We start from the raw sequence: 18,898 nt of genomic DNA, 5'->3' as shown, positions 1-18,898 counted from the left end.
CTGGCAGCAAGGTCAGCGGATTATTCTGACTGACATTTTCCTGGAAAGAAATGTTGCTGTTGAGTTTTTCACATGAGTTTGTTTCCTGATGAAAGTGCCACAGTGTTAGTCATTTTCAGGCCACATGCAAAGACTGAGATGGAGCTGTGTCTGTGAGTTGCATAAAGTGCTAGAGGAAGTATACAGATTGTACTCTTAGTAAAAGTATGAACCACACAGTTGAAACACTTCCTTAGAAGTAAAAGTTCTTCATTACGAATTTAGTAATAGTATGAAAGTATAAGTAGCAACATATGTATCAAAAAAAGGTCATCGTTATTACTCATGCATTAATGTGTAAGCAGCATTTCTTAGTATTTTATATGAAGCATCTGTTGGACTGTTTTATTACGAATAATCTGATGATTATTTTGAGCAGAACTCTCTGGACAAAGATGTCTTGTATCTCAATGAATCCTTTGTGGATGATTAAAGAATAAATTGTACAAAACAAATATTTGTATCTGATAAATCAGTTGATTTTGTGTTCTATAAAACTTTAGATAATCAATAGTTATTGCATCCCAAATCCTGTCTCTGGGCCATAAATGACAGTCACATTTATTTAGTTTACTTTAGTTAAGACAGGAAGAAATCCTCTGTTTTTTCTTTGAGATACAGGAAGCAGGATATGTTCCTATTTTAAAGGGGGGGGGTATCATGCTAATCTAAAGCTTCATATTTCACTCTGTAATACCTGTGGAGTAGCTTAGCATAATTTACAGTTAAAAAACTCCTCAATTTTCTCACACTGCTGCTCTGTGCAGGCCCTCATACAGCCTCTGCCTGAAACGACTCAGTCAGCTCTGTCCCTTTAAGAAACCCTGCCCCTACAAGCCCTCTTTCTTCTGATTGGCCAGCTCTCTGAAGCCTGCTGAGGCTGCACATTGTGACATCACAAACTGTGTGAAAGCTGGCGTTCACAGCAGCCTGCAGACTGAGCTGAGAAGCCTGGGGATTACTCCAACATACTTTGACCTGCAGATTTGAAACTTCACTCACATTTAGTCTGGACAGCCAACATTTTGACATTATATAGATATATGTCTTAAAATGTGAAACAGCATAATACCCCCTCTGTAATGACCATGCATCATCCTTCATAAGTAAAGTGGTAAAGTAAGTATTGACTTCAACTGTAAAATAAATGTAGTGGAGTAAAAACAAATGGTGATGGAGTAGGAAAGTAGCAACAGCTACATGAATTTAGCACTACTTGCTACTTAAAAGATAGGAATGAAACATTTAGCTTTAAGTCTAAATGCAGAAGAAAAGCCTCAAAAATCTCAATAAATAATTAACAAAACTGTTTGCTAATGGAAATATGAAAATAAACTGAACTGTTAATCATAATTCTAAAAATAGCGTTTTTTAAAGCCATATTAAAGGTCTGTTTTAGAGAACTTATTTGCAAGTTACATAAGTATTCTGTGTCCTCTCCTGTTTACTCAGATAGTGTTAAAGCAGATTTATTCACAGGCTCACCGGATGCATGTTTATATTCGTTTTACATCCAGTCGTACTCATTCTCATTGTGGCATGTCTTCAGGAAAAATTAACCTCGAACATTGCAATCACAGCTCCTGCCTGGACCCCTCTTGTCTCCTGTTTTCAGACACTGCCCTCTGTTGGCGCGACTCGAACACTACACTACGTCTGAGACTCTGTTAGCTGTCCTTTTATTCTGCATTTTGGAAGTAGGCTGGTTGGTCCTGAAGCTTTGGGGCCGAGCTTTGAAATGTATCATGCTTTATTTGCCGCCTGTTTTGTGCTTCGTTCTTGTCTTTACAGGCAGTGGTGGAGAGAGTGAACGGTGGAGCAGTGGATAAATGAGGACAAGAAGAAAAGGGACCCTTAGGCGTGTTTCTTTATCCTGTTCAGGATTCAACGCTAACATGGGCTGAAAGGATTCCTCCTCGCCTCACCATTCAAACGCTGCCGAGCACAGTGGACATCTCGATCGAGCAAGAGAGAGACAAGAAAAGAGAGAGAAAGAGTGAGCGTGAGTGTGTGTGTGTGAGAGAGAGTGGACTGCCAACATAAATCACGATCAAATAAGACACTAAATTTCATCTCACTTAGACAACTGCCCCGGAGGTCTCTGAGGGACGGCGAATGGGCTGGCTGCAAATCCAATCCAATAAAGCAATAATAGCGAGTATTCAACCTCTGACATTAGCTGGCTCTGACTGCATGTTAGCAGCTTTAATGAAATAACTGATGACAAATAGGCACGCTTGCTCAACACTATGCAGATGAAGGGCCTGGTCTGCATGTAACAGTGAGCAGAAGGGAGGCCTATGTCTGGAGACTTCAAGATCATCTCGGTTATATAGTTCAGTGTGTGATACCTTTATCGCCTCTAATGCACAGTTTCCAGCCTTTATCCTCTCTAACAGACCAGTCAGACTCGCTCAAGTATCCTTTAATTTAACGTATAGAAGGGGATGTTGTTAAGTTTTCCATACAGGACAACTGATTACAACAAAAAGATTTAAGATGTCCCATATATGCAGTATGCCATAAAAGATACTAGAATGTTCTGCAACATCTGGTCCAGTTTTGCAGTATGAAAGCCAGCACACTTTTTCTGGTCCACAATCCTCTACGCAGCAGAGGACATGAGACGCAGAGAGAGCAAAGGCAGACGGGCAACAGAGTTTGACAGATGTATGAGCAAGAGGATCAAAGTTCGAGGCGCAATTTTTATGATGAAGTACTTTGTTCCCGAAGTAAGCATCCTGCATGCTTAGTGCATAAAGGCAGCTGCGGCATGTGCTTTTGTACAAGAACAAGTACGACATTCAGAACACAGGGTACGTTAAGTCTTTCTTTCATTTGTTTTAAGTCAAATTTTTATTTGTTCCCATTCTATCTGGACCCAGCTGGAATGTTATGGGAATGTTACGTGCGATGTTCTGGTAATGTTTTGAGGGGGACGTTTTTATTTGGTTCCCAGATTGTTCCTTTTAATCGTAGGAGAACGCTCTCTGAAAACATTTTCAGAAAGTTGCAGTGAGAACGTTCAAATCACATTTCAGGAACGTTTTATAAATCACGTTGTGATTATTGCTTTTCAAGTCCCTGCTGGGTTACATGAACCCACAAACATATAATTAATTATGATCTAATAACAATTAAAATATGTAGAATTAAAGCAAATTATTTTAACACATTTTCTTTTTTGTTTTCTGTGGCTATTTATTATAATTATGTATTCTATAGTAAAAAGAAAATGTAGAAAAATCTCCGTCACATTTTTCATATTACTACATTTTGATCAAAAGCGTGATTAATTTAAATGGATAATTGAACTGATCCGTCACCTGCATGTTGTCATTGTAGTGTTAGTGAATGTACTGTGAATGCATCGTTTAAATGACTGTGCTTGTTGTACATGTGAAAAGGTGTTAAACTCTGACACTGACCAGTGTCTCTGGGCCGCTCCAGCTGGTAGTGCCGGGGTTCCCTCTGATCCGACCCTGCGGCGGTGGCGGCCAGGATAGCGTGCAGCCCGCTGTCTCTGGGTAGCGTGAAGCTGCGGGGTTTCCCTCCCACCTCCGAGTCGATACTGGTCCTGAGGGGCAGAGGCAGGGCTCTGTACTGCTCCTGCAGCAGGCTGCGCTGTGCGGGCAGAGTGGACTGTCTGCGGTACTCCATTGCGAGCCGGTCCCTGTCCTCAGACAGCAGACTGTCCTCCACGGGAAACGTCTGCAGGTAGTGCATCCTCGCGTTGCTCTCCATCTGCTCCTGCCACGAGTTTCTGTGGCTGCTCGTCTTCTGCCCGGGGGAGACGCCGTTGTTGTTGCCGCTGCCGTCCAGAGCCTCAGAGAGAAACTCCTCGTGAGAGGAGCGAGACTGGAACGTGTCTGAGGAGGAGAGATGGCCACGCTTCGGCTCCAGGTAGGGACTCACCTGAACACAAACAGATGGTTAGTTAGTGAAAAGAAGAAGTTTTCTTCTTGTGCTGACATCTATGTTTTGAATCTGTCAGACTCACCGAGGAGGCTCTGGGAAAGGTGTCGTATGGTGGAGGCGGACTGTCTTGTTTGGGCATCGAGGGCATCTCCATGTCCTCATGATCACTCTCACTCCAGTAATCTGTCATGAAGGAGCAGACTGTGTCATGTTATTATTTCTATAGCAGAATAAAAACCAAACTTTTTGAAAAGCAGCCGGAAGGAGAACATTTATATAACCAAAACAACATTTACACTTTGCATCAGAATCTTCCCACCTGGCCTTAGATCAACTGAGGCTCATCGTGGCTGATTTGACTTTTCTTTTAGTGTTTAAAGAATTCATACACATGTACAATTTATGACAGATTTGGCTTCTTAACTGCTGCATCAGGTCAGAGAGATCAGCTCTGCGCATGACTAAGTGTTCTGTATGGTGTAGCTGCAGCGTCGGTGTGATGTAGGTGTGAAGTCCGCGTCTGACTGCTGTTGAGGCTGAGTGTGAAGAAGGATGAATCTCAGCTGTGAGAACTTCCTGTTAAGTCTTCTGGAGGTGTTAAGGGTCCAATTTAGAGTCTAGTCTGTGCAGTGCTAAGCCCCCTCTTCATCAAACCAACCATCTCACCCACCGCCCACGTCTGCAGGGTTTCTACGTAGGTTAGTTACATTATTTCCTGTCCATTTGCGGGACGCAAAAGAAAACCTGAATATTAAAATAACAAGCACGCCTTCAGCCCCTAAAATTAGCATTTATATTCAGCTCAGAGCAGAGATGCTTGAATCAGATGTGAAGTGGAGGTGAAACCAGGGAGAGGTGTAAAAAAAAAAATCCTCTGCTACTTATCTGGAAATTTACTGAATTCTCTCCATCAGATCTTATTTTCCAGGCTATTGCATCAAATCACACATTTTATTCAGGGCTATAATTGAAGCACTTCAACTTCAAATGTATTTTCATACAGTGCCTCCAACTTTTACACGGCAAATCAGGGACGATCAGACCTGCGGCTGATGAGACTGATTTGGTGATTTGACTGATCTTCCCTGGTTTCAAATATCCGCAGCTTTTTGGGGACACATTATCAATTCCTCATGTGTCAACCATTATTTAGGGTTATATAAAGCTGTGAAATAAAGTGTCTTTAACATTTCTTAGCTTGTTGCATGTTAAAGTCAAGGAGCCTGCAGCCTCAAACTTCTTGTTCCAAGCATGAATCCACTGGAGCGGATGGGAATATACTCCCAACCTGCGATAGCAAATTAAAACCCACCCTCAGTGAAGATGAGGCAAAATAATTCTCCATGCATCTGTCACATCTCATTATATCTGATCCCTCACTCTAACGCTGTGCTTGTCCCACTGCTTCATGTCAACAGCTTTATATAAAAGTTGACCAGCGACCTGCAACAACGACGAATCCCTTGCAGCACCGGCAACAGAGTCTGTGACTAATCTCACCTTGGTCGTGGCAAATCTTCTCCTGCTCCGAGTATCCTGCAACTGCCATACTGAGACGACTCAGCCACCTGTGGGGGAGACATACAGCCGTGACGCATAGCAGTTTCGCTTCCAATAACACATATTTGCTCATGTGTGTGTTACACAAGTGTGTCTCCCTGAATGAGCAATCGCTTTAGAAAACTGTTTTAAAGAGGGTGGGCAGTCCGGTATAGGAGGGGTTCAGCTTCCGGCCGGTGGGGGTTTAAATGTGTCCGCAGATATAAGATTTGGGGGAGTTTCCAGCATCACAGCCTCTTTTACTCACCGGGACATGTCGTCTACATTTTCCGCTGCGAAGTAGAAGGTCTTTATCTTCGGATGGCAAGCCTTGAAAGCGCTGAAAGGGAAGCGAGGGTATATTTAATCATATGTACGCACAGGAACAGGGGCGTTATATACGCATTAACATATGAATACAGAGGACTGTTGAAATAAACTGACACAGATTACACATACAGTAATTCAAACTAAAATAGGGAGACACTGCATGAAAGCATAAGGGACTATTTTGAGAAAGTCTGACGAGGTTTCCCGTGTGTGTGAGAAATCCTGCACCCAGAAGTTAAGTGTCAGGATTTAGACAGATACATGAAGGTAAGCCATAATCACCCTGCATTTGCTGGCATTAACATATTAGTGAACAAGAAACCCATCATGTTATACTGCATAAAGTAGCGCATGCATTACATGACCTGGATGTGCCAGAGCATCGTCTGTGCAGGATGAAGCCCCCTCGTCATAAAGCAACAACAAACCGGATCTCACCCACCGCCCACCTTAGCAGGGTTTCTACGTAAGCTCCTTTAAATATCAACTGGGTTAGTTACATTATTTCCTGTCCTTTCGTAGGACATTAACGAATACAAGGATAGGAAAATAACAAGCACGCCTTCAGCCGCTAAAATTAGCATTTATATTCAACTCGGAGGAGAGAAGCTTGAATCGGATGTCAAGTGGAAGTAACACTCTGGTTTCTATGAGACTGGATCCTTAAAAAGCAATGCGATCAAGCTCCCTTTTAACTAGATCAGAATTAGATTTAAATTAGAATTAAAAGTTAGATTTAAATATATAATTTCTCCTTAATCATTTAAACATTAACAGGCTTTAAAGTGATCATCTTGAAGATCTCAGTTTCGTTCTATTTGGCGCCACCTTATGGCGATTAAAGGCAATTGATTTTCCTAGCTGACGGTCGCTTTCCTTTTAAGACTGTTTGCCTTCATCTGAGCGTCCAATTTTTTAAATTGTTGAAGTTGTATCTGTAGTCATCCATCTTTTCTTTGTTTGTTCAGCCATAGTAGATTACTGTTTACTCGCAACACTTGCAGAGACCGGAAAAGCAGCCGCTTAGCTCCGCCTACCCTCTCTGGCAGACCAACCACTGCTGGGTGATAGAGAACGTGTCACTAACTGGGCACCGCTTGTGAGTCGCCACAGACACTCAGTCCATAATAATACTATATACTGCAAATGCAAAGGCTTTCATCAGTGGGCCATCGGCTCAATCACCATTGTGTTACCTTGATTATATCTTTAAATGTATAATTTCGCATCTACAGGTTTTAGTGTTGCACTTTGCACACAGTTTCTGTCCTAATATCAATGCCTTGATTCTGTATATGCAGCCACATACCGTGTGCGTACCATGTAATTCAGTGACTGTATTTTGTGTCCATGTGAAAACCAGTACTCACTATTTCCTCCTGCATTCAGTGGCTCGATCAATCTTAAACTCTGGGAGGCTGACGAAGCCCTCTGCCTTCTCATCCTGTGGAGCGCAGAAGCACAGAGTGAAATCTAAGCGCCACATCACGAATCGAGGCTTAATGCTGCGAATGTCGAAAATCACCACACTCACCTCCTCATTCATGTACCAATACAGGCACGTGTCTTTCAGGATGAACCAGTACTTCTTCCACTTCTGCGAGAAATAGGTTTTAGCATCCTTCTTCTTCCACAGCCAGCCCTCACAGTCCCCTTGTCCCAGGTCCCTGCAGGAAATCCGCCGTTTGCTGATTGATGACAGGGGACTTCCAGCTGCAGGCAGTGGACAGGGGAGCAGAGCCGACAGAGACATTAGAAAACACCTGCTCATGTTTGGGTTTGAGTACATGTGAGCGCTCAAGTAAAAACTCCTTACCTTTACTCTTCTTCTTTGACCTCGACAGCAGCGAGGATCGTTCAAACACCTGCAAGGTAATAAAAAGAATGACATGCAGAGGATCTTCTGGTAAACGCTTGTGCTAATATGCTAGCTTACGACACTAAATAAATGAATTTTCAACTGACGTGGTAGAGGGAGGCCGAGTCCGAGCTGGAAGTGGACAGAGAGACTTCCATCTGCAGGGCGGGGACGAGCGTGTAATGGGTGGGGCTGGCTCCTCGCTCCGTCTTCCTTCTGTTCTGACTCAGGCTGCGTCCCAGCAGGAAGTCCTCCCCCGGGGCTTTATCTTCACTCGCGAAGCGCAGCAGGGAATTCTCTGCCGGGACAGCACAGAGGCAAACTGCTGCAAATGCTGGATGAATTAAACACCTAAAATGTACCTACTAAATGCTTCAGAAAGTCTTTATAATGATATGGTGCACCATTTCAGGGAGCTAACTACGTTTCCATGCAGACAAATGCAGCCGCATATTTTCTGCTGCATGAGTTCACGATCAAACTTTTGTGTGATCTGCTGTAAGACGAGTCAGCTGCCTGTGAATTAACAATCTCTCGCTCCGATTGCCGACGTTTTCAAAAGACTTCCTATTTGAAAGGAATTAATAATCATCAGCCGAAGACTGTTGTCAGGCAGGAGGCCCTCAAACTTCCAAATCCTGCCTCTTGTAGATAAATATAGCAGCATCACTTTGTCTGAAAAAGCCCAAAGGAGCAACATATCACCATCGTCCCCAGAGGAAACAAACACATCACTCAACTCTTTCTTTGAGACTGAAATAAAGCAAATCAGCCTCCTCCCACTCCATTTACCACCTATCCCAACAGTCCCCAACAAAATGTGAAAATCTCTGGATGTATTTCTACCGTTGCCAAAGCAACAGTGTACTTTTTATATCCAAACAGAGACAAAGCTGAGGGCGTGAACGAGCGAAAGCAGGGAGAGAGGGATGAAGGGAGAAAAGGTGCACAGATAGATTATGAACATATGGAGGAGACAGAGGTAGGAACTGATATCCAGCATGTTATCAGTTCTGACAGGCCAGCTCATCCTGCTATTTTCTGGCTCTGAGATCTGAGAGGGTGAGGATATTATGAGAAAACCACCCACTCACCTCAGCTCGCTCTCCGTCCCTCTCTTTCTCCCTCCTTTCTCTGCCTCCCTTTCGTTTTTTCTCTCCCTCCCACGGCCTCCCACTCACCTCTCCTGCTCTCTCTCTTCAGCTTGGCCAGGTCTTCGTTGTCTCCCACCCAGTTGTATTCCACGGGCATGGAGATGGGCCTGAGCCTGCCTGGAGGAGGGAGGCACACGCAACGTCAATATTACACTTCTACCCACACACACACAGACGTCTTAAAAAACATCTCCAGAGCAAAACACACGTCACACAAGCTCTCATAATCACAGCAGCGAGTATTCAGACGGGGTCGAGGTCTTACCATAGGTGGGGGTGCTCCCCCTGCGGACTGACGACACCTCGGGGTTCTGGTCGTACTCGTAACAGTACAGTATGGTGTCTTCCTCCACCAGAGGAAATCGGCCCCGACACTCCTGGTCCAGGTAGGAGTTTGGTGACTCAGATCCCTCGGCGACATGGACGTCCGACTGAGCATCGTCACTGGGCAGATTTCCCTTGTCGTCTCTGTGGAAGCAGAAAGAAAATGTCAATGAAGACTTGACTAATATGAGAGAGGAAGCCAATTAAGGAAAAAAAAGGCTGCGTCAGCCGCCCTTTATTGGATTGGGTTTTTCCGTTGTGGCCTTAAATGATCAAATGTTTGATCTTGTTTCCTCATAGATTCATAATTAGTCTGGACTGAACTCAGCGATGGATACAGTGTTTTTTCTCCCTCTATGTCCGTGACATATTGTACCAATATATACATTAAAGACTGTATAGAAAGGTCTTTTTTTTTACTCCTGTAATATTGATGTTTTTTATGAGAGATGCCCTGATTCAATAGAGGCATTTTAAACTAAATCCTTGTCTTGGTGCGAGTGTGCCTACAGAAAGCCCAGTGGCTTCCCTCCTTCAGCATTTTTTAAGCCGAGAGCTGCTAGCTGCTCATGGCTGAAATAGGCGAGCTTCCTATTTCGAACCGTTTTGACGCCGCAGCAGCGCATTATCTCAAGGCTCTAACCTTTAACATGCACGCCTTCATAAAAATCAAGAGGATCCACAACCGACGCGCGCTGCTCAGGCCTGCTGTGTGAACAAGCCGTTACTTGTTATTGGAATCCATTTATTATTGGTTTTTGTCTTTACATGGGATGGTCAACAAAAATCCAAACTTAATGAGGAAGTGTTCGGTCATTTACTACAGCCAGGCTCAAGGCTCTGCATATTCATGCTGTGAGATAAATGCTGTATATTATAGTATACAATTACACTATACAGTATAATTGCAATTTTAGCTTTATATTACATTTTAACTATTGACATAATATTCCGTGTCATATTACATTATATACATACAGTATAGACTGTAATATACCATACTGTATTTATTGCCACTCTTTATACTGCACCTTATTGTACCATACTGTACACCTTATACCTCATATCATACTGTGTTATCTCATACTGAGAAAATGTTGCTGCTATTACCCACACATGTCACTTTATCCCATAACTGTCACTTTAACTTGTCACTTACTCCTACAATTTTTATACCACTTTGTCTTTGTGCTGCTACAACGCATGAATTTTCCCTCTGGGATCAATAAAGGATTATCTTGTCTAACATTAGCATTCTAACATGCTCACAGTGACAATTCAAAACACACTGATAAAAGGCAGGTATGACACGGACCATGTTCTCTATTTTAGCTAAGCATGTTTGCATGCTATCTTTTAATTAGGGTTAGACACAAAGCGCAGCTGAGGCTGATGGGAAGGTCGTCTGGCTGGACAAACTGTGACCTGATGATCTCAGCGGTTAAAGAAGAGGATTCATCCTCTGGCGATCATAAATGTCATAGCTTTCAATTGAAAAGTTGTTGAGATATTTCAGCCTGCACAGAAAATATTAAAGGTTTTCCTCATGACTATCTGTAGTTAGGTTCACATTCAGCGCACCTAAATGCATCGTGTGCATCCTTGCTGCTTGACAAAGGTTGAATGCATCTCTCTCCTCATAAAACACGTGTGAAGCAGCTCCTTCAAATATTTAGTATCATTGTTTGCATCAATGTTTGCAAGCTGCAGTGGCTCTTCTACTTCACTGCTTTTGAAGGTGAAGTGCTACGCTTCTATGTGTGTTACCACCACAAAAGGTCAATCAGCTGCGTTACATGAAGCCTGTGGCGGTAATGTGCATGAGTTGGTCGTGTGCATGCCTGTCCTTTTGCATATGAATACACAAACATTGCTCCATAGCGCTACAAGTGGTTAAAAACTTAATTTGGTAAAGCGAGTGCTACATGTAAACTTGTAGATGTTTTCCGTGTACCTGGGGGTGTAGGGTTCTGCAGGAGGCGGGGGGATGAAGAGGTCCTGCAGGGCGCAGCTACTCCTCCTGGATGGAGTGCTTAACGTGCTGGTGGGCGTGGCCACACTGCTGCTGGGGCTCTGAGGGAAGATTGGCTGTGTGTGAGTGAAAGTGTGTGTATGTGTGTATATGTGTCAGCATGTGCGAAAGAGAGAGAGAGAGAGAGAGAGAGAGAGACAGGCGACAGGGAGAAAGAGAGAGAGGAACAGTTACAGGAATTGACACATTGAAAATTTGGAGTTCAGTCAGTCAGTCAGGGACCATTTGTTCGGCTCAGAGTGAGCTGCCGAGCATCTCGAGCGTGAAATGAGCCGCGTGCTGCACGTTTCTGATGCTCCACTTATGACTTGTGCGCGCAGGTTGGTGCACAGTCGAGTCATCCCTCTCATTTAGGTCGGGGGAAATCTACCTATAGCCTTCATAGTGTTTCCTCCGTTATATTTATGACACCTTATGGAACATAATATGTACGCTATTCCGGTTTAAACTCTACGTTCTCATGTTAACAATCAAAACTGGCGGCTACATAATCACCAACTTTACTTGATCAGTCAGAGAGATGTAATCCAATCACTAGGCGCCTGTTTCGAGGAGATAAAACATGGACTTCCAAAAAGCTTGAGAGCTAATTGAAAGAGTGAGAAGACAAGTTTTCTGAGTAACAGAATACTAATTTATCACTGCTTAAACTATGCAAATAAGTTGCGTAACTCACAGCTGACTAATATCAGAGATTTATAATCAGGAGAGGTGCTCCATCATCATCAAGACCATTATGTGTGTCAGAGATACCGCAGAGCTTCCACAGCTCGACTGACTACCTTCTTAATTTCTGTCACATCTCAGAACAAGAAAAACTACAGCTTCCATGCTCTAATTTTCCTTTTCCGTCCTTAAAAATGCCAGCAAGAGAGGGAATTCGATTTAGGTGGAAGAGGAGAAGTACGAGGATGTGATGTGAAGGGGGGGTGGGGGGATGAGCAGGACCGTGCTTCAGGGCCTCAGGGGGGAGAAAACATTTTCTCTGGCCAGGGACTCAAAGAATAGCTGGGCTACATTAATACTCATCCCTCTTATTTCCTCCCATGCTGGCTCCGGCACACCATCCTAATACTGTTACTGGCTTGGCCGAAGTAGGACAACAGATGCCACTGAGGGCTGAAGTGTCAAGTTGTGAATGAATGATGCTGAAACCTTCAAACAATTACTACTAAGTTGTGGTTTAAAGAGGAGGTGGACGCAACAGAACAATACCTGCACAATATGGGTCAAACACTATGATAACTAATAGCTGCAGAAAGCAAACATATTAAAGTTGGTGCTCTTGCATTAGATTGCATCCTACCTCCGTCCTACTCATCTCATATTTTTGCCTATTTCTGCTCCGATCTGAGTCTGTGCAGTCTTATTTTTAGCACATGGAAGGACAGAGGACCAGAGATACACGCATACAAATGCATATGTAGACAAATACAGACATGCACAAGGATATCTGTGGAGGATGCAAGCAGCCAGCGTACCTGCAGAGCCAACGGTTTCCATCTCATGTTCTTGAGCAGAGCAGGGGTGGAGGTGAGCGTGCTCTGTGGGCGTTTCTTCAGCGTCAGTGTGACACCCGCCGGGTCGCCACGCAGCAAGTTCACCAAGTTCTTCAGCTGCCAGCCCACCTAGCAAACAACAACAGCACGATGAGGGTTTCTTTACCACACAGGCATCCCCATGACTCATGACTACTTCTACTATTTCAAAAGGAATATCCACTTAGAGGCTAGTTGAGGATTCAGAGCACATCCAGTTAATGTGTTTCCTTACTGATGCTACACAGTAAAAGTTTCAGGAGCAGTATGACACCTCTTCGGACATTCCCATGAATTCAAACTCCTCTCTCGCTCTTGCACTCTGCACCCCTCCCTCCACCCTTTGCTCTTTCTCTGTTTCTGTCCGACCTCAAGAAGTGCGACCTCTCTGAGTCCAAGCGTCATCATCATCAATCTCATTAATTAATCAGTTGTTAACTCGCACCCTTTTGGCAATGTGGTCCTTGCTTGTGAAATAGATCATATGTAAAGAGTGGGTGTAGCCTCTTGGTGTAAAAGGTGAAGCTAAAGTTTAGTGTATTAAACCTGCATTCTTTCTTATAGCCAGAAGGGGGCGACTATTTGATTGTACGGAACCAGATGAGGAAATGACCCTACTTCTTACTTCATTTATTACCTCAGAGAACCTTTTGTAAATTAGCCTACGAGTTTATGAGTGTTCGATACAGCATGATGTCTTTGTTGTAAATGATGGTCACATTTAGAGTAAAATTGGACAAGAAGGGCCTGTGTCCGCTGGCAGCACCCACAACCTCGTTTTCAGAGCGCCTCTCACCGGAGCTTACTGTTGCTAGGTTACGAAAGTTGTCTGGCAGCACTTCCGCTTCCCTTGGTAGTAACTGTTAAGTCTGTTTTAAATTGCTTTGTATGCTTAATGTTGGGTTTTAATCAAGGACATTTTACAAAGAAAACATAAAAACAATGTAATGGAGTCGTGTCCTGGCGTTAGCAGCAGCTCTAGACAAGGAAATTGTACCCTTGAAAAAACGAAAGGATTAGCTTCTCCTCCGCCATTGTTGTCATGTTGTTGACAAAGTTGATATCGGATGTCCCGCTTGAATTTGATTGGCTGGTAAGGGAGAAGTGACATAGAAAATAGGCGCTGCCAGCGCTTAAAATGTCGTTAGTGGACACAGGCCCTAAAGCAAGGTACGCTTCAGGGCGTGGCTATCTGTGATTGACAGCTCACTAACACAACAACCTGTAAACCAGGATGGAGCACTGTCTCTATAAGCTTGAGATGTCTCCACCCTGTTGTCCAAATATGGTCACTTCTGGCTCCATAAACCAAGATGGCGACGGCCAAAACTCCGAACTTAATGCTTCAAAATGAACCAATGGTTCACGTTGGCTACATGCACTTCTATTATAGAGTCTAAAGTTTCCTTCTCACATGACTTAGACAGCTCTTATTCATGCCTAACCATATGCTGAAGTTCAGTTCACTAAGCATGCATTTAATCCCAAGTTCGTCGTTATTGTAATAACACACATGGATCCTGATGGTTTGTAACTGCAGCACGGCCGGCAGCTCTGAGCTGCACGTTGCTGAAGATGTCGAGTGCAAATTAGACGCCAAAGGGCATCTTGTACACCTCCTGTGATGTCAATCTGCAGGCGCTGTCACGGCGCGGTAAGCCCCGATGTTGTACGTAGTGAACAGCTGCATGCCTTGTAAATAGTCTTTAACCCAGTTCTGATGACATTTGGCACATAAAACATCCCGCCCAGAGAAACACTGACTGCAGATGAACCAAATATGCCAGGTCCAGTTTGGGGAGAAAATATCCTCCCTCTCTCTCTCTCTCTCTCTCTTGGAAGGCTGCTCTGACTTTCAGTACGTCCTGCGTATTCCAGGCAGCCTGAGAAAGCGAGCATTTTTCAGGCACTGACCTAGCAATCACTTTGTTCCTTTCCAAGTAATTTTTCACCTTGACAGCCGTTACACACAAATTCTTCACGCCGAAAGTGCATTAAAGAGACAGACAGGCAGAAACAGACACTGTTATAATCCAAAGCCTGCTTTGTTCTGTGATGAAAAGGTTGTTTGGCTGTGTCTGGCCAAAAAAGTGTTTATTTATAGCAGTGAAACCCCATTTTTTAAAGCTTTTACCTGCTGCTCTGTGAAAGACATGTTTCGCGTTCAGGTGTTTCTTGTACGACATCTTGCTTCTGGTTTCTTATTTGTCTCTGCTCCTTTAGGGGATCCTTGTAACAGCCTCCAGTGTTTAAATTTACTGTCCTGCATGGATCTTTTTTACGGGTTTGAAGCCCTCCCTGTTTATTGACCTGCACCAGAAATTCAATTTGTCATCGCTGCCTGCGGTTATTTATTCCTGACAGACTCTCGTTAATTTTTTTACACCCTTTCGATCTTGTGCTCATAGGAACTGGATAATTCGTCATTTTTTTCTTTACAGTGGATTCTCAGCTTTTTCTATGTGTGCTACAACATTTAAAAGTGAATCACAAGGCAGCTTTTGCCTCTGAGGTTTTCTATGTTCTTCAGCTGATGTAACTCCTTCGCCTCAGCAGCCATTCTCACGTCTGCTTGAAAAGATGCTAAAATCCAGCGAACTCTGGTCTGCCTGCCTGCTGGACGTCTCCCAGTGGCCTTAATTATAGATCCCTGAACTGTTTCAAGCATTTCTTCTGCCTTTATTGGTATTTTTGAATCCTTGACGTTTGTCTCTGAGGCCGGATTTTTCTTTCCTCACTCTGGTGTTAAAAACCTTTTTAGCACTTTTCTCATCAGGTTTGTCATCTTGTGAGAAGAGACGAGGCGAGAAATCGATCACAGACACATTTAGTTAAACGCAGTCTCACCTTATACTTCTACAGATTTCATCCCGGCTTATGGTCCTTTACATTCACAGATAATCGAGCACCATGAAATGACGCTTAACTATACGGCCACAGTTCTCTAAATGCATTAACAATTTATAAGCTCGTTATGACACTCATTATGAGTGACAGTGCAGTTTGACATCAGCAGTTCACATATTGCTAGCACCCACTTAAAGCTGTCAATCTCACTCAGCTGCTGCAGCAGGACATGTTTCCTCCAGCATCCACCTGTGAACTCTGTGACTGTGCGCAGGCTGTTTCACACCACAGTAAGATAAATGACTTTCTCTTTATGATGCTTTCCAGCAATTTCTTTCCAATTGCTTTCCAGTGATATTGCTTAGTTACACAAGTGGCAAAAAGTAGTAAAAAGTAACAATCAACAACAGATTAATGTCTTTTTACATTACTACGAATACGAATGTAGAATCTGTAGGCAGGGACCCGGCAAGTTTCTGTTTGTACAATGCTTGTAGTTATATTGACCAATCACGTATCAGCAGGCTGCGGCGTATGCAAGAAAAACAGTCCGTGAGGAGAGCAAAAGCAGGCGGAACGTAATGCGCCGTAATGACATCCCGGCTCCCATCAGCGTCATCTGACGAGGATTTAGCTTCTTATTAATCTCTACAAACAGACATCTGCAGTAAGTTCAGCTAACAATCTGTTCTGGATCTAAAACTCAACTTGAGATAAATTCACTTGATGCTGTGTCATGAAAGCCGTACAGCCTTTAGATTTACCGACTTCCTCGAATGCATCAAATCGATCTTGAAGGCAGACCTGACGAAGCTTGAATTTTTACTTCTTACTAATCTGCATCATGATGTGGAAATATCGGCGAAGGTAAGACCTGTTAATAACAAGTAAATCACAAGAAAACAGTTTCTCTTTCTGTAACAATGCAGCACGCGGAAAAGGAAGTCTTGGAAGTCTCCTGTGTCCCCAGAGGCCATATCTCTCTCAGACTATAGCCAATGGGATCCGAGATTGACAACAGATTCATTTTTGCTCCACTATCTCAACTAGTTCCACCGCTTAACTGAAACTGGACTTTTGTTGCCAAGCAACCCAAACATTCTCCTTCACTCTGTGTCTACAGGTTACGACAGATCAGCTGTTTTTATCATGTACATTTACCTGTATGTTTTAATGTATCAAGCAACCAGTGAAATAAGAGTCTGCTGTGTGATTCAGAGGCACCAGCTTGATCAATGTAGACATACACGGTCCGCTGTAATGATAATTAACAGTATTCAGAACACCTGGCTGAGGTGGAGTGATACACAGAGTGAAAAGTCCCAGTGATGTTGTTCTCTATAGCAGTGTCTGAAATGCCATACTATATATTATATACTGTATACTACACACTACATACTGCGTTCGGCGGTAGTGTGTAGTACAGAGCTGTGCAGTCAGGCACCACTTTCCGGTTTTTGAAAGCGGAAGTAAACAACCAAAACGCCAATAGCAAAAAGCTGCCTCTTTAGCTATAGCGCCCCCTTCTGCTCTTCTGCTGCTGTCTGCCATTTCAACTGCCGTTGTGATGTTTCAGCGCTTTGCATTGTGGGATACAGTAGGCGAGGTAGACTGCTCCGATGCATACTGGAGATTTTTTCAGAATCAGTACGACATCCTGGTGTATTTGGCATCCTGTAAATGTTGCTTTTGTTTGCATACTGCATACTACATGGTACCTTTTGGCCAAATCAGTACGTAATGCTAGTTTAGTATGGCATCATAAAAAGGTCTGTTGGGTAACAGTGAATATCTTTTGGTTCCTCATGAGGAGCAAGCACCAACACCGCCCTGCTCTCATTTCCAGCAGCCTTTAAACTTTGTGCTTCAAAGTGGGATGAAGGAGTCTTTCTAACACAATCAGCTCTGTATTATTCTCTGTTAAAATTGGCTGCATTCACCGGCTGAGTTGACTGACTGAAATGAACCTGACTTGAGCTGTGTAATTAACATACGTCTTGCTGTTGCACACACAAGTAGCTATTATTTCAGACAAAGGGAGCTATATTTAAACGGTGAACCATGAGAAGTTTGTGCTTTCATTTCCACTGAATTAATACTATTCTATGTACACTTCAGGAACAGTCCGTTTGTTTAGTGTTCGCTTAGCAAAAACAAGTGAAAGGTCAATGATTGGACTAAGGAGTGCTCAGCTCGGGTTGGAGTTGGAAAGAACTTAAAATAATGTGAGGTCAGCAAACCCCTTTGTTAAAATAAGAGGGATAAACTTAGTGTGCCCTGGTCGCAGAGGGGTTTAAGGTGCGAGCTGTAACTGTTAAAATCCCCAGTAAGAGTCCAGCTAAGCAAATCATGTTGTTCCCCATCCCCCTTCTCTTTGTTTCCTGTTTTCTCTTTACTGCGAATCATTTGATGCCTTCAAATGGGGTCGTATTTACCGCATTTTAGAGTAAAATCAATTAAGAAACGCCCCTCTTGAGGTATTTACAACCAACGAAGAAAAACTTTCCTTTTAAGCTCTGATTAAACCAGTTGTGACACATTTTCAGACATTTTCTGAGTGCATGCAATTAATTCTTTTTTTTTTAATTACAGCTTAACATAGTTTGATTTTTGTTTTTCTGTCTAAAAAGATGTCATTTCTCTGTCATTGTGACTTTGATCCCCTGCATTATGTGACCCGCTCGCTGGCTGCTAAATTATTAGCCTCTGTAGCTTCTACACAGCGACAGTAGCATTTATTTTGCGTCCACGATACTGTTGACAAGCAACTTTGTTCTCTTTACTGCTTAACACCAAGGATATCGTGTGCAAGACTTCCCTGTTTCCACAACAGTTCCATTTGAAGGCAGAATTTAACAAAGGCATATAAATCGCTCTGAATAATACGAGGGAGGTTAAAGGACACAGTTTGGTTGTCCGGCTCTTACAGCAACACAGCTAACTGGAGAGTGAGAAAAACAGTCAATACACAACCAGGCTGAGAAAAGGTCTTACTAATATAAAAAAAACACATGTGTCGGCTCATGAAATTTAAATGCTACCAAAATTAATCACATTGAAAATGGTGTAAATGGTGAAAATAGTGAAAATAATCTCGAGTTTGTGAAGGGCCCTGAGCAGGTAGCTCCTGACTGACTGAAGTGCTCTTGTGAGTTTGATGATTTCAAGTGACCATTTGATAAACTATTCAAAGAGCAAAGTAACATTTTCATCTGGTCAGAGTAACATGTCCAAGTCACCAAAAACTACCTACAAGAGGCCCTACAGCCGGCCACTTAAACTATAACAGGTCCAGAAGACTCAGTGTGGATGAAACGCC

At 43.2% G+C, this 18,898-nt stretch overlaps 1 protein-coding gene across 6 annotated transcripts in view; it reads right to left on the bottom strand.

Moving 5' to 3' along the window:
* The window catches only part of LOC138597330 (connector enhancer of kinase suppressor of ras 2-like), a 35,538-nt gene that overhangs the window by 1,722 nt on the left and 14,918 nt on the right, over window positions 1-18,898 (bottom strand). For 2 of the 6 annotated variants that reach the window (XM_069668922.1, XM_069668945.1), the window contains exons 9-20: window positions 12,676-12,822; window positions 11,117-11,250; window positions 9,104-9,306; window positions 8,866-8,955; window positions 7,792-7,982; window positions 7,643-7,691; window positions 7,361-7,539; window positions 7,197-7,270; window positions 5,765-5,836; window positions 5,458-5,525; window positions 4,040-4,158; window positions 3,468-3,954 (exon numbers count right to left, since the gene is read on the bottom strand). In XM_069668922.1, coding sequence (XP_069525023.1) covers window positions 3,468-3,954; window positions 4,040-4,158; window positions 5,458-5,525; window positions 5,765-5,836; window positions 7,197-7,270; window positions 7,361-7,539; window positions 7,643-7,691; window positions 7,792-7,982; window positions 8,866-8,955; window positions 9,104-9,306; window positions 11,117-11,250; window positions 12,676-12,822 — 1,813 coding nt within the window. The remainder of the gene's footprint in view (window positions 1-3,467; window positions 3,955-4,039; window positions 4,159-5,457; window positions 5,526-5,764; window positions 5,837-7,196; window positions 7,271-7,360; window positions 7,540-7,642; window positions 7,692-7,791; window positions 7,983-8,865; window positions 8,956-9,103; window positions 9,307-11,116; window positions 11,251-12,675; window positions 12,823-18,898) is intronic. The other 4 variants (XM_069668937.1, XM_069668960.1, XM_069668929.1 and 1 more) reach the window with 2 other exon arrangements.

Source organism: Semicossyphus pulcher, unplaced genomic scaffold (genome assembly GCF_022749685.1).
Source record: "Semicossyphus pulcher isolate SPU_LCO1_2020_fin unplaced genomic scaffold, fSemPul1.0.p SCAF_10, whole genome shotgun sequence".
In the NCBI taxonomy this organism is placed as follows: domain Eukaryota; kingdom Metazoa; phylum Chordata; class Actinopteri; order Labriformes; family Labridae; genus Semicossyphus; species Semicossyphus pulcher.
The sequence above is the reverse complement of the archived record's forward strand: the minus strand, read 5'-3'. Positions and strand labels throughout refer to the sequence as shown.